The following is a 16,508-nucleotide window of genomic DNA, read 5'->3' as shown; positions in this document are numbered from 1 at the left end:
TTCTGGTTAAGGGATGTAGTGTGAAAATGAGTAAATCACATTCCAGACACAGTGTCATCCAGAGGCATTCTGATGGAATAAAGATGGACACAAATTCTCTGATTCTCCTCCCACTGGGAAGCCACATCTCTACCCCTCCTTTTCAGTCTAAGTGGATTCTGTCACTGGCTGACCAATAGAATATGACAGAAGCAACACTGTGCTAGTCTCCAGGTTCCATCCTCGAGCTCTGGGCGCCTTCTATTTCCTGCCACTTGAAACACGTGCTCCTGGAAGCCAGATGCAGGGCTGGGAGAAGTCCTGAGCTGCGTGGAGAGGCCACATCTATAAGCTGCAGTCGGCATCCCCAGACGAGCTCAACTGCAGGCCTGTGAATGCACCTCGGACAACCAGCAATGTCACAGGTTGAGATGCCTCCAACTGCAGCCACTAACTGACCCCATTTATATGAAAGACCCCCAGGAAGATCCATCCAGCTGAGCTCAGTCAACTCACACAACTGTGGGAAATAAAAATAAGTTGTTGGTTTAAGACACTGAGTTTAGGAATGATTTGTTAACTCATAGCAAAAAAAAAAATAGGGAGCACTAGCCATTGTTAGCTGGCACTGTTGCACCTGAAATAAAATTTGAAAAGAGTTAAAAAAAATAGATGGTGACATCACATTTCTGTAGAACTATCTTTCAAATTCAAATAGGGAAACACTAAGTAGAATGTACTGTTTCTTACCATTCCAAGTTATATGCAGATGTGATAATCAAAGAAACCAAGAAAAAATCAAAGCAGGATAGCCTTTCATGTTTGGAAGTGATAAGATACTACTTTGTGCACGGCACTTTGCAGTTTACCACAACACTGAGAAATATGAATAGTACCATCTTCAGTTTTTGTATTTTTTATCCTCCTTCCCTCCTCACTTCCTTGTCTCTGCCTCCATCTTCCAAGTTGTTTTCACTCCACTACACTCACCCTCAACAGAAGCCTGTTTTATCTCCATAATCTCCCCATGATATTTATAGTACATGAGATACAAAAGGAGGCTGCTCAAGCTGGGTCCATTTGAAGTCTGTAAGCAGTCTCTAAGGTGAAAGGGTAAACCCTAGCAGAATTTCACCCAGCGACACCCTCATGTGCTACCTTTCCATGACAACAAAAATACCAGATGTATAAATCCTTGTTATTCTCAAGGACAAAGTTTAAGTATTTTCCAGTGTTTTACAACTCTGTTTTGCTTCTAGGTATCCCAAAGTTGATCACATCTGATATGGTTAAGGAAGGTGCCGCTGTAATTGACGTTGGTATCAACTATATCCATGACCCAATCACAGGAAAGACAAAACTCGTTGGAGATGTGGACTTTGAAGGTAATAAACTGCATCTCTTTTGACGAGTGAAGAAAAACAGAGGTTCAACTTTGCATGTTTTGATAGTTGAAAAAGAGATTTTCTATTTGGGGCATTACTTTTTATAATTTTTTTTTAAGATTATTTATTTTGGCTGTGCTGGATCTTTGTTGCTTCACAGACTTTTCTCTAGTTGCAGTGAGCAGGGGCTACTCTTCACTGTGTTGCACAGGCTTCTCATTGCAGTGGTTTCATTACATTAATCTTTCCTCTGATGGAAAAGAGTTTAATGACACTCACATATTTCCTTCCTTCTGCCTGACTCCTTTCCTTCCTACCTTCCTTCTTTCCTTCCTTCTGTCCTTCTTTTCCTCCTCTTCCTTCTTGGGAGAAAAATATAATAACATCATTAATATTTAGTTTTAAGATTAAATTCCTTGTAGTGCAGTTTTCTTAGTGAGCATTGTTTTGACTGTTGGGAGCGTATCTCTGTCCTTCATCATCCATGCTTTATACTCAGCCATTCATTCTCAGAGCCAGAAGGCGTCTTGGGATGTGTTTGCTAGCCTTCACTATATTTCAGATCTAAATAGTTCCCTGGATAATTCAAGTCATTATCCCTCACTTGTGTTTTAAAGAGGATGAGAAAGAGGAGTTAGGTTAACATTACTATGGCTAATGAAGGAGATAAAGCAGTGAATGGGTAGAAACAAAAGAAATTCTAACCCAATGCCTTTGCTGCATAGATGAAGAAACTTAACCCTAAGATAGATATATTTTTAGATGCCTGACCCCTAATCCAATTTTACTTCCAGTATCTTTGTCAAATACTCACCTGCATTGGCCTTTTCAGTATAATCTAGGAATCTTAGCTGTCTAATAATATATGCATATAATAAAGTAGAGATATTTTCATATTAGAAATATTTTATACATTGGATTACTCCTTGGAAGGAAATATTTTATATATTGGATTACTCCTTGGAAGGAAAGTTATGGCCAACTTAGAGAGCATATTTAAAAGCAGAGATATTACTTTGCCAACAAAGGTCTGTCTAGTCAAGGTTATGGTTTTTCCAGTAGTCATGTATGGATGTGAGAGTTGGACTGTGAAGAAACCTGAGTGCCGAAGAATTGATGCTTTTGAACTGTGGTGCTGGAGAACACTGTTGAGAGTCCCTTGGACTGCAAGAAGATCCAATCAGTACATCCTAAAGGAGATCAGTCCTGGGTGTTCATTGGAAGGACTGATGCTGAAGCTGAAACTCCAATACTTTGGCCACCTCATGTGAAGAGATGACTCATTGGAAAAGACCTTAATGCTGGGAAGGATTGGGGGCAGGAGGAGAAAGGGACAACAGAGGATGAGATGGCTGGATGGCATCACTGATTCAATGGACAGGGGTTTGGGTAGACTCTTGGAGTTGGTGATGGACAGGGAGGCCTGGCATGCTGCGATTCATGGGATCGCAAAGAGTCGGACACAACTGAGCGACTGAACTGAACTGAACTGATATATTGGATTGGTCATTCTGGCCAAAAAAGCAGGGTTATGCAAGAACTTCCCTAAGTTAAAAGTGTGTCTTTACAGACAAATTGAAAGGAAAAATCATGCTCTTTTTAAAAATAATTCAAACTTCACATTTTCTGTTGGAATTTGGTCATTAGCTGGTGGTTTGCCCAAGTCCTATTGTGGTATGTAATACAAATGACTATGCAGAGACTCAGAAGTGTCCTTCTGAGTAAGGTGTTGGCCCCTTGAATGTGAGATTCCAGGGTGCATCAGGGACCAGATCCAAGTAGGAATGCTAAGCTGGGTGCTAAAAAGAAAAGGGAAACCTGAAGACAAAAACTCTGGAGACAGGATGATGAAGAGAGCAAAGTACAGATGAACTTTATCAACTGCTGCCCTCACAGGCTGTCATTCATGGAGCCCTGCAAACCTAGCAAGGTGACTCTCCAAGTGAACATGTGTGTCTGTGTGCATGTGTATGTCCATACTGACCTCTTTAGGAAATGACCTCTTTTCTTTATTTAATTTTTCATGTTCAATCACTAATGTCAGATATCAATAATATATTTGAATTTCTCAACTTGAAATTTCAGGTAAGGATAGATTTCATTTTAAAAGTTGACCTTATTTATTTATTTTTTTTACAGTCATTCTGCTTCTGGGTTACATTATAGTTACTATGTGTTTATTGCAAAATCACCACAAACTTATGATGCATCCAGATGGCATCGACAGCACGTGACAACCAGCTCAACGCAAGAAAGCAGGGTGTTAAACACAGCTCACAACCTTGACTGTGCTTGTGGCGCAAGCTTACCTAGCTGGCAGTTGGCAGTTATAAGACCCTTCTCCTATATGATATTTCATTCAATTCAGATTTTATGAAAAACATTTTTAAAAAATGAGCATTTCAGGGTGGGTGCATACACTGTCACATATAGATATACAATCTCTTGGTAGTATCTATTAAATTACAGTTATGCATATCTAACTATATAATGAAACAAAAAAGGACATGACCATGAGAGACTAAGATATAAGGAAGAGCACTGGGCTGAGAGACTGAAGAGGTGCTCTGAGACCTAGTATTGCAACCCATTAACTTAGCAACCTCTCTGGCCCTTGGACTGCAAGGAGATCCAACCAGTCCTGGGTGTTCATTGGAAGGACTGATGCTAAAGCTGAAACTCCAATACTTTGGCCACCTGATGCGAAGAGTTGACTCATTGGAAAAGACCCTGATGCTGGGAGGGATTGGGGGGCAGGAGGAGAAGGGGATGACAGAGGATGAGATGGCTGGATGGCATCACCAACTCGATGGACATGAGTTTGAGTAAACTCCGGGAGTTGGTGATGGACAAGGAAGGCCTGGCGTGCTGCGATTCATGGGGTCACAAAGAGTCGGACACGACTGAGCGACTGAACTGAACTGACCAGCAATGTTGTTATCAGTTGCAGCAGTGATGGCAGTCCTTCCAGCTCTAACACTTGGTGCATCCTGGACATTCAGCTGAGTGTTGCCATGAGACTGAGTAAAAGCACAGAAACTTTCAGAAAGTCAGGTTTTTCTGATCCTAACATAAAACACGCCTATGTGATTTGTAATATTGCTCTTGTCGCCCTGCTGGTTCATGGAGCCAGAGCCCTAAGACCTGGACTTGGTGAAGAAGGCCTTACCGGTGAGGCCATGACTCAGTCACCCAGAGGAGCACGCAAGTGATAGGTTTTGACATGCTGCTCTTCAGATTGTTCATCAGGACTTAACCTGAGGTGAGGGATGATCCCGCAGCTGAGAGGGAGGGACTTTCACGTGGGTTCTGCTGCAAAACTTATAGGTAGCAGTCAGCTGTAAATTGCCACAGGGAAATTGTGGCTGATTTGTGAGTATCGATGAAAGTTTCACTATAACTATAGCCAAGACAGATAAACCAGATACAGGTAAAATGCAGAGCTGAAGTAAATGGTCCTTGCAGAAATCTTGGCTCACTAATAAAGGAAACAGGATGACCTACTTCAAGTAGATTACTTCAGTGGGAATGATTTTTAAAGAATAATTTCATCCACAACCCTCTTTAGGTATTACTGGAAATATGTAAATAATTGCAGATTATTTTACAAATTCAATGATTTATAGAACCAGGTGCCATTTAGTCTATTTTCTAAGAAAATACATGTCTGTATGTATTCTGCTTCATTATTAGATGTTTTGACTTCATTTTAAAATCAGGTTTCTCTCTAAGAAGACTGATACTTTATGTCAAATACAACATGAAGGTTGCATCACACTCGCTATAGTTCTTGACAAAAGAGAACATAAAAACACCCTGAATATTTCCTTTTGACTTTGAGGTCAGATTTTTCTTTGGGTTTAGATATACTTTCCTCTAAACTGCATCTTCCTTCACCCACTAGGGTTTCCTGCTCTTATTTCTGTGCTTTCATAGCCAGTGTTTGTGAAGTGCTTACAGGGTACTAGGTATTGTTCTCATCCTTTTACATATGAATAACCCTACAAGCATGTATTGTTTAAGTTTGATTCAGTTATTATGATAACCCTATAAGGTAGATATTGTTATGCCAACTACACACTGGCACTAGCCATCTGCCTCCACAAGGATTAAATCATGAGCTGCTGCAGCTGCTGACCTTCAACATTCCCTGAAAGGAGTTCAGGGTGGAGATAGAAATGAGGCACTGTGTGATCTGGGAAAAACTGGCAGAACAGGTCTTCAGCTAGAGATTTTCAGAAGATTTTATGAGCCCAATTCTTGCATCTCCTCGTGTCTAGAAAAGCATTAAAACCCTTCATGGTGACATCTGCTCCTCGTGACTAGCAGTAATTTTTAGGAGACTAGCATCAACTTTCAGCAAAATATAAGTGCCTGATTACATGTACTTCCCCTTCACCAAAATCACTGACCTTTCCCCAAACTCTGTGGAGCAGTTTCTCAGAGCTATCTGAAATAGCTCTTGGGCTACAGTCCTCATTTTGCCTTTAATAAAACTTGTTCCTTGTCTGGTTTTAACTGTTCCTTCTTACCCTGCAAACAGACTTCTTAGGAGATAGGTAAGATGGTCTGGTATTCCCATCTCTTGAAGAATTTTCCAGTTTGTTGTGATCCACATAGTTAGAGGTTTTAGCATAGTCACTGAAGCAGAAGTGGATGTTTTTCTGGAATTCTGCTGTTTTTTCTGTGGTCAGTGGATGTTGGCAATCTGACCTCTGGTTTCTCTGTTTTTTTAAAACCCAGCTTATACATCTGGAATTTCTCGGTTCATGTACTGCTGAAGCATAGCTTGAAGGATTTTGAGCATGTGAAGTGAGTGCAATTCTATGGCAGTTTGAACATTCTTTGGTATTGCCCTTCTTTGGGATTGGAATGAAACCTGACCTTTTCCAATCCTGTGGCCACTGCTGAGTTTCCAAATTTGCTGACTGGCATATTGAGTGCAGCACTTTTGCAACATCATCTTTTAGGATTTGAAATAGCTCAGCTGGAATTCCATCTTCTCCACTAGCTTTGTTCTTTTAGTAATTCTTCCTAAGGCCCACTTGACTTCACACTCCAGGATATCTGACTCTAGGTGAGTGACCACACTGTCAAGGTTATCCAGGTCATTAAGACCTTTTTTGTATAATTATTCTGTGTATTCTTGCCATCTCTTCTTAATCTCTTCTGCTTCTGTTAGATCCTTGCTGTTTCTGTCCTTCATTGTGCCCATCTTTGCATGAAATGTTCCTTGGTATCTCCAATTTTCTTGACAAGATCTCTAGTCTTTCCCATTCTCTTGTTTTCTTCTGTTTCTTTCCACTGTTCACATAAGAAGGCTTTCTTACCACTTATTCTGATGATTGAGAAAGAGAAGCCTACATGTTTCCCCTCGTTCAAGGACTAAGATTTTTGTGTGTATGCCCAGCCAGGAAAGATGAGTTACCTGCTGTTAGAACCTGCCTGTGGATATATACCCAGGAGTGGGATTGCTGGATCTATTTTTAATTTTTTGAGGAACTCCAGCGTGTTTTCAGCAATGTTTGTACCAATTTACATTCACACCTACAGTGCAAAAGTGTTCCCTTTTTCTCCAGATCTTCTCTACCACTTGTTATTTCTTGTCTTTTTGACAGTAGCCATTCTGACAAATGTGAGGTGATATCTCACTGTGGTTTTGATTTGCATTTCTCTGATGATTGAGCAACATTTTATGTACCTGTTGGTCACTTGTACATTTTCTTTGGAAAACATGTCCGTTCAGTTCCTTGGCCAATTTCCTAATTGGGTTGTTTGAGGGTTTTTTTGCTATTGAGTTGTATGAGTTCTTCATCTGTTTTGGTTATTAAAGTCTTATCCAGTATGTGGTTTGCAAGTATTTCCCCCCATTCGTAGGTTGCCCTTTCATTTTGTTGTTACTTTTTCTGTGCTGGTGCATTTTAGTTTGATGTTGTCCCACTTGTTGACTTTTACTTTTGTTGTTTGTGCTTTGATGTCATAGCCAAAAACCTACTGCTAAGACCAATGTTAAGAGTTTCTTCCCTGTGTTTTCTTCTAGGAGTTCTATGGTATGAGGTATTAAATAGACTTTAATCCATTTTAAGTTAATACAAAAATTAACTCACAAAAGAGTGCTGTGAGCTAGAGCCCCAATTTCATTTTTCTTCGTGTGTTTATCCAGTTTCCCCAGTATCATTTTTTAAAGAGATTTTCCTTTTCTAATGAAGTGTTCTTGATACCCTTGTCAAATGTTAGCTGACCCTATGTAGGGGATTTATTTCTGAGTTCTCAATTCTCTTTCACTGGTCTATGTGTCTGTTTTACTGCTTTCATTGTTATAGCTTTATATATTGTTTGCTTCCCAGGTGACTCAGTGGTAAAGAATCTGTCTGCTAATATAGGAGATGAAAGAGACACAGGTTCGATCCTTGGGTCAGGAATATTCCCTGGAGGAAGAAATGGCAACCCACTCCAGTATTCTTGCCTGGAAAATTCCAGACAGAGAAGCCTGGTGGGCTATAGTCCATGGGGTTGCAAAGAGTTGGACACAACAGCACAAGCACAAAATATTGTTTGAAATGGGTCCTTCACCTTTGTTCTCAGGACTGCTTTAGCTATTTAGGGCCTTTGTGTTTCCATACAAATTTTAAGATTTTTTTTTTTTTCTGTTTCTGTGAAAAATGCCATTGGAATTTTGATAGAGATTAAATCAAATATATTGATGGCTTTGGGTAGCATGTGAAGTGAAGTGAAAGTCACTCAGTCGTGTCCAACTCTTTGCGACCCCATGGACTATACAGTCCATGGAATTCTCTAGGCCAGAATACTATAGTGGGTAGCCTTTCCCTTCTCCAGGGGATCTTCCCAACCCAGGAATCGAACCCAGGTCTCCCACATTGCAGGCGGATTCTTTACCAGCTCAGCCACGAGGGAAGCTCATAGACATTTAAAAAATATTATTTCTTCTAATCCATGAACATGGAATACCTTTCCATTTATTATTTGTGTCTTCTTCAATTTCTTTCATCAAAGTCTTGCAGTTTTCGTTATATAGATATTTCATTTCCTTGGTTAAGTTTATTCCTAAGTATTTTATTGTTTTATGAAGCTATAGTGAACAGGGTAGTTTTCATTATTTCACTTTCAGATTTCATTGTTATATATAGTATCAACTACACTAAATCAACACTACTGATTTATGATCCATCAATCCCACTTCTCTTATCCAAAGGAGACAAAAATAGGATACAGAAAAGATATGTCTTGTTTAATGTAGTTTTACTCAAAAGAGCCAAGATATGACAATAACCTAAGCGTCCCTCAATAGATGAATGGAGAGTCTGGGAAGGCAATGGGGCCAAGTGCCCTTCTGGAGCTGAGTTAGCTTGCTCTGTAGGTCACAGAGGGAGACAGGGCCAGCACCAACTCCATAAGGTACCAGGGAAAACAGTTTTCATGGTGGAGTCTGTGCATGAACTTGAGGAGGGATTTGTAGGTGAGGAGTGGGGTGGTCCTAGAGAGAGAGGGAAAAGGGGGCATCTAGCCCAGCCACCTTGGGACAGTAAGAGGAAAGAGAATGTCAGATGCTGGATCAGTCTGTCTGTCCATTCCTAGGTCTGTAACTCACTCTTTTCTTAACCTACCCCAGGAACAGGACACCTCCAGCGGTGGAGGGGATACACCAGTCAAGTCCAGCCCCTGTCAGCGATTTCTCTCTGGCCCATAATTCTCTGCACAGTAGAGGCCTAGGTGCTTCTCTGGCTCCTCACAACAGCCCTTTCTAAAAAATGCCGAGGAGGATGGTGGGAACGGGAGAGGTGCTCAGGGGCCTCTCTGGAATCCCTGGAGGCCACAGAGGGGCTGGGGGTGGGATGCAAGGGGGTGGGGACGCTAAGTGTCAGGCATTGCTATGGGCACTTGGGATGCCACAGTGACTGACACAGGCAAAGTCCTTCCCTACAAAGAGCTTACATTCTGGTTGGAGAAGACAGGTGATAAATATATAATACACTATATTAGGCAGTATTTAATGTTACAAGAATCAAACAAGATGGGGGCAGGGCTAGAGATGTATGGCCTTAGATTGTTGAGAAAGAGTGGTCACAGCAGGCTAACTGCTGATCTGAACAAAGTTAAGTGGAGAGCCATGTGGATATATGGGGCAGGAACAGTCCAGACACATGGATGAGCAGTGTAAAAACCTTGAGGTGCAGTGTGCCTGCTCGTTTTGGTGAGCTGAGGAAGGTCACTGTAACTGGGGACAAAATAAAAAAGGGGAAGGATGCTGGGAATAAAGAGGAAGCAGCAGGGATACCACATCATGAATGGCCTTACAGACCGTGGAAAGGAATTTGAATTTTATTCTAAGTGCAGTGGAAACCCACTGGAGGATTTGCGCCAAAGCCATTGTAGGATACTTATGCATTTTTTGCATTTAACAAGATCATCCTGGTTTTTTGAATGACAAATCAGCCCTAGAGAGGTGAGGATATAAATAGGGTACCTGTTAAGAACCCATTGTAATTATCCAGGTAAGAAATTATCCAAGATGGGGTGTGGACCCAGGTGGTAATGGTTGAAAGTATTAAGAGGTAGTTAGATGGTAGATAAAATTTAAAAGGAGAGTTAGAATGATTGGCTAAGTGATTAGATATAAAAGAAAGAGGAGAATTATTTATGACTCTAAGAGTTCTCAAATAGGCAGGAGGAAAGGTATTCTTTTGAGATGAGTCTGAAATGATCAGTGGATTTCATCTATTTATGTGTATATAGGGCAGAGAGTGGGCAGGAAAAAAATGGGGCTCTTTCCATGGGAAGGGAACAGCAGATCAAAAGGAAGGAGGAAAGATTCCAAAGGCCTTATGTACTCAATAAGCGATCCAACATTGTTTGTTGAATAAGGAAAGTATGATATTCTAAACAATTGTGATTTGGTCCAAATAGTTATAGCCTTACCATGCACTCTTCAAAAGAATCTCCACTAGACAAATCTCTCCTAGAGCAAAAAGAACCCTATAATTTGGGACTGCATCTGGTCAGAATTATTCCTCAAAATTCGAACGCAGTAGTCAAAATATGAGGACAGAAGAGGGTCCAGAATTACACAGAAGGTACTGTTCTTATAAGAAGCTACTATAAAGGAATTAAAACTCCTGAAGTGCCTTTTAAAGCAGCTTTTCATCTATATTTTCTCTTCTTTTACTATAGGTGCTCCTAGATGTCTTATTTATGCATAGTACTCTACATTCAAAACCTGAGAGTTACCTTTTACTCCATGCCGTTTTTATGTTGTGTACAATATTTTATATAAGGCTATGATTTGGAGTTAGACTGATTTAGGTTTGAATTCTAGCTCTGTTGCTTAAAACAATTAGGATCTTGGCAAATCACTTCACCTCTCTGAGACTTGATTTTATCATCCAAAAAACTGAGATAATAATACCTATCTTATAGAGTTGTTATAAAGATTAAATGAAATAATCACCTCACATGAGCTAATGTATGAGACTTCCTGAGCATAATACCTGGCAGAAAACTGTGTATGTGTGTGTTTGTGAGTGTGCACATTATTCAGCCTTTCTCTCCATTCCCACTACAGCACTAACCTGGAAATATGTGATTTCACCTTTCAATTACCACTCAGCTCCTCATTACTTTTCTGACCTCAGCTCTCTTCCAGTCAGATCTGATGTCACCCAATAGTCCCCATCTTCTCCAGACTCCCATAGTAGATCTCAATCTGCCCGACTCTTTTTGTTCTTAATCCTGTATTGCCTTGCACTTTGATTTAGTTGCTCCCTACTAAATTGTATGCCTCTGTGATGTAAGCTTCCTGTCCTCCATTTCTTTTGTATCTTCATCCCATACCAGATCTCAACCTTCTCAGTCATATCAATGGTCATTTGCATGATAATCCAGGATAACTTATAAATCTCTAGTGTTACTCTTACATTACAGAAATAATTCCTTTTAGTTGCCTGAATGGGAACAAAAGCTCCCACTGACGGTGGCATCTGACACATTATTAATCTACAGCAATCTAGATGCAGTAGTGATACATCCACTGAATCATACATTGGTTTTCTCAGTGCATACTTCTCACTCAACACACCTTCAAGGTACCAGGGATTTGGCACACACAGATAGACCAAGACCCTGTTCTCACAGATATTCTCTAGTGTGTGTTAGCCTCTTAGTCATGTCCTACTCTTTGCACCCTCATGGACTGCAGCCCACCAGGCTCCTCTGTCCCTGGAATTCTCCAGTAAGAATACTGGAGTGGGTGGCCATGCCCTTCTCCAGGGTATCTTCCCAACCTAGGGATTGAACCTGGGTCTCCTGCATTGCAGGCAGACTCTTTACCATCTGAACCATCAGGGAAGCCCTATATTCTCTAGATTATATGTCAAAGTAGCCATTTTTTGGAAGTGGCTTTGGTACTGTGTGTGCGTGCTAGGTTGCTTCAGTCATGTCCAACTCTTTGTGACCCTGTGGATTCTAGCTCACCAAGCTCCTCTGTCCATGGGATTCTCCAGGCAAGAATAGTAGAGTGGGTTGCCATGCCCTCCTTCAAGGGATCATCCCACTCCAGGGATTGAACCTGGGTCTCTAGGGTCTCCTGCATTGGCAAGCAGGTACTTTACCACTAGTGCCACCTGGTAAGCCAGTTTTGGTACTACTTACTCTCAAATGTATGTTCTAAAGCTGGGAGAGTAAGAGCATGTTACCAGTTTCTAAGGAAATAAAACTATTTTGGAATGAATCACTTTGAAGAACTATTAATCTGTGGTGATATTATAAAGAACCAAAATTAATCTGAGTTTTTTGTGTTAATCATTTAATTTGATGATGTATGTCTTAGTCAGTTTGGGCTGCTATGACAAATTATCAAAGGCTAGGTGGCATAAGAACAAATATGTATTTCTTACAGTGTCCAGAACTAAAATCAGAGTCTAAAATCAGAGTGTCATCATACTCAGGTTCTGGTGAGAACCCCATTCTGAGTTATAGACAGCTAATTTTTCACTGTATCTTTACATGTCACAAAAAGCATGATAGCTCCCTGAATTTTTTTTTTAAGAGTACTGAAAGTTGGAACTCTCATGACTTAATCTTTTCCTAAAAGGTCCTGAGAATTTTGCAAAGAGATTGCACTGGTCATAGCAAACACCCTCTTCCAACAACACAAGAGAAGACTCTACACATGGACATACCAGGTGGTCAGTACTGAAATCAGATTGATTATATTCTTTGCAGCCAAAGATGAAGAAGTTCTATACAGTCAGCAAAAACAAGACCAGGAGCTGACGGTGGCTCAGATCTTGAGCTCCTTATTGCTAAATTCAGACTTAAATTGAAGAAAGTAGGGAAAACCACTAGACCATTTGGGTATAACCTAAATCAAATCCCTACAATTATACAGTGGAAGTGACAAATAGATTCAAGGAATTAGAACTGATAGACAGAGTGCCTGATGAGCTATAGATGGAGGTTCATGACACTGTACAGAAGGCAGTGATCAAGACCATCCTCAAGAAGAAGAAATGCAAAAAGGCAAAATGGTTGTCTGAAGAGGACTTACAAATAGCTGTGAAAAGAAGAGAAGCAAAAAGCATAGGAGGAAAAGAAAGATACCCATTTGAATGCAGAGTCCCAAAGAATAGCAAGGAGAGATAAGAAAGCCTTTCTCAGTGATCAATGAAAAGAAACAGGAAAACAATAGAATAGGAAAGACTAGAGATCTCTTCAAGAAAATTAGAGATATCAAGGGAATATTTCATGCAAAGATGGGCACAATAAAGGGCAGAAATGGTATGAACCTAAAGAAGCAGAAGATATTAAGAAGAGGTGGCAAGAATACACAGAAGAACTATACAAAGAAGAACTTCATGACACAGATAACTACAATGGTGTGATCACTCACCTAGAGCCAGACATCCTGGAATGTGAAGTCAAGTGGGCCTTAGGAAGGATCACTATGAACAAAGCTAGTGGATGTGATGGAATTCCAGTTGAGCTATTTCAAATCCTGAAAGATGATGCCGTGCAAGTGCTGCACTCAATATGCCAGCAAATTTGGAAAACTCAACAGTAGCCACAGGATTGGAAAAGGTTAGTTTTCATTCCAATCCCAAAGAAAGGCAATGTCAAAGAATGTTCAAAGTATACTGCATAATTGCACTCATCTCACAGGTGAGCAAGGTAATGCTCAAAATTTTCCAAGTGAGACTTCAACAGTACGTGAACCGTGAAATCCCAGATGTTCAAGCTGCATTTAGAAAAGGCAGAGGAACCAGAGACCAAATTGCCAACATCTGTTGGATCATCGAAAAAGCGAGAGAGTTCCAGAAAAACATTTACTTTGACTTTATTGACTATGCCAAAACCTTTGACTATGTGGGTCACAACAAACTGGAAAGTTCTTCAAGAGATGGGAATACCAGAAAACCTGACCTTCCTCCTGAGAAATCTGGATGCAGGTAAAGAAGCAACAGTTAGAACTGGACATGGAACAACAGACTGGTTTCAAATAGGGAAAGGAGTATGTCAAGGCTGTTTATTGTCACCCTGTTTATTTAACTTACATGCAGAGTACATAATGAGGAATGCTGGACTGGATGAAACATTGAGCTGGAATCAAGATTGCCAGGAGAAATATCAATAACCTCAGACATGCAGATGGCACCACCCTTATGGCAGAAACTGAAGAAGAACTAAAGAGACTTTTGACGAAAGTGAAAGAGGAGAGTGAAAAAGTTGGTTAAAAGTCGACATTCAGAAAATTAAGATCATGGCATCTGTTCCCATAACTCTATGGCCAATAGATGGGGAAACAGTGGGAACAGTGGCAGACTTTATTTTTGGGGGCTCCAAAATCACTGCAGATGGTGACTGCAGCCATGAAATTAAAAGGCGCTTGCTCCTTGGAAGAAAAGTTATGACCAAGCTATACAGGATATTAAAAAGCAGAGACATTACTTTGTCAACAATGGTCCATCTAGTCAAAGCTATGGTTTTTCCAGTGGTCATATATGGATGTGAGAGTTGGACCATAAAGAACACTGAGCACTGAAGAATTGATGCTTTTGAACTGTGGTGTTGGAGAAAACTCTTGAGAGTCCCTTGGACTGCAAGGAGATCCAACCAGTCCATCCTAAAGGAAATCAATTCTGAATATTCATTGGAAGGACTGATGCTGAAGCTGAAACTCCAGTTCTTTGGCCACCTGATGTGAAGAACTGACTCATTTGCAAAGACCCTGGTGCTGGGAAAGATTGAAGGCAGGAGGAGAAGGGGATGCCAGAGGATGAAATGGTTGGATGGCATCACCAACTCAATGGACATGAGTTTGGGTCAACTCCGGGAGTTGGTGACGGACATGAGGCCTGGCGTGCTGCAGTCCATGGGATCGCAAAGAGCTGGACATGACTGAGCAACTGAAGTGAACTGAACTGAACACTGTAGCCCAGAGGTGATCTCTTCCAGTCATTTTGAAAGATCTGATGGAAACTGGCAAAAGTCTCTGTTAGAGAGACTATTACTAACACAGTGGTCATCGTGCCAACCTGTCATTTCAGAAAACAGGTAGAACCACTGATGTTCACAATGAGATTGCTACCATTAAGCCAACTGCCACCTTGTTGTTTACAACATGGGCAAGATGCTTAAAGTCTAGGTCTTTGAAATCAGGTCAGCCTTTGGTAGAACATATTTGACATTAAATGCTTTACCTATGTGGAGAAGAGTTGGACTTTCCCGGTGGCAACAGTGGTAAATAATCAGCCTGCCAATGCAAGAAACACAAGAGACTAGGGTTCCATCTCTGGGTAGGGAAGAGCCCCTGGAGTAAGAAATGGCAACCCACTCCAGTATTCTTGCCTGGAAAATTCAATGGACAGAGGAGCATGGTGGGGCTATAGTCCATGGGGTCACAAAGTCATGACTGAGCACACACACATATGGAGAAGAGTTAAGTTGAAGCATAAAAGGCTGTCAACCAAAACAGAAATGCTTGATGCCCCTGAAATCCTTCTTCTTTTATACTTAAGTGTGAGGTTTTTTTGAAGTTGTTTCTCAGGTCTTTTTAAAATAAAAATATCTATAGGAAGGAAATTTTATGTCCTAGTGTCTCGGGTTGATTATGGTAGACTACTGGGATCAAGACAGTGCCAGTGATTTTTGAGGATACTCCAAACAGCCTATCTAGGTTTATAGATTTGCCACTCTGCTGTACAAATGTTCAGAGGCTTGAGATAAAAGGATTGCAGAGGGAAGAAAAAGGATTGGGGAGAATGACAAGAGTAAATGATAATTTTTTTATAAAGGAAGTCATGAAAGGAAGATATTTTAGTCATGTTGACAGAGTACTAGAAATATCCTAGCGGAGATCCTTACTCCTGCTCACCAAAATGGAAACTAGCATTATGGCTGACACTATTCACGGTCAGAGAGGAGGTTCCTCTGGTGGTTCACAGAGTTTGTTGAAAACAATTTCAAATTTTGATCAGGTGATTAATTTGTTATTTGACTCCATTTAAGGCCTTCTGAGTTGTGAGTGGTAGTTTTAGATATTCACATCTGTATTTCTCTTGGCATCTCTCTAGTTAGTCAGCTGTGTTTGACTCTTTGTGATCCCATGGGCTATAGCCCACCAGGCTCCTTGTCCATGGAATTCTCCAGGCAAGAATACTGGTGTGAGTATAGATTTGGTTTAACATAATGAGAAAAGCAGATAAAGCAAAAAAAAAAAAAAGAAGAAGAAGAAAGAAAAGACTTAGCCACCTTACCCAGTTTAATAAATAGCTGAGGGAAGTCTTTGTAAGAAAAAACTTATAAAAATATGACCAAAGTCTCATATTCTTGTCCCTAGTAGGGTATTAATCCTGTCTGTTCCATTAATATTCCACTGGGTGCCATAATAATGAATATCTTAGTATATATTGAAAAAAATAGCTTGTAGAAACCCCAGGAGTCAGGCAGCTAGAGGAATGCCAGAGGAAGCATGGTGAATTGCCTCTGGGGCACCTGATTCCCTGTTGCCTCACAAGAATCCAGTGACGAGCCATTCCCTTGTCAAGGAGCCCTTTCCTCTCTCTCTGGCTCATCATGCTCTCATTTTTTGTATCAACCATATGAGAAAGTGGAGTGTTTTCCATATTATCT

General features: G+C 40.6%; 1 protein-coding gene across 3 annotated transcripts in view; it reads left to right on the top strand.

Annotated features, from left to right (window-relative positions):
• The window catches only part of MTHFD2L (methylenetetrahydrofolate dehydrogenase (NADP+ dependent) 2 like), a 146,286-nt gene that overhangs the window by 116,612 nt on the left and 13,166 nt on the right, over positions 1–16,508 (top strand). For all 3 annotated transcript variants that reach the window (XM_070458299.1, XM_070458300.1, XM_020884858.2), the window contains one exon: positions 1,239–1,364. In XM_070458299.1, coding sequence (XP_070314400.1) covers positions 1,239–1,364 — 126 coding nt within the window. The remainder of the gene's footprint in view (positions 1–1,238; positions 1,365–16,508) is intronic.

Source organism: Odocoileus virginianus, chromosome 29, assembly GCF_023699985.2.
Source record: "Odocoileus virginianus isolate 20LAN1187 ecotype Illinois chromosome 29, Ovbor_1.2, whole genome shotgun sequence".
In the NCBI taxonomy this organism is placed as follows: Eukaryota; Metazoa; Chordata; class Mammalia; order Artiodactyla; family Cervidae; genus Odocoileus; species Odocoileus virginianus.
The sequence above is the reverse complement of the archived record's forward strand: the minus strand, read 5'-3'. Positions and strand labels throughout refer to the sequence as shown.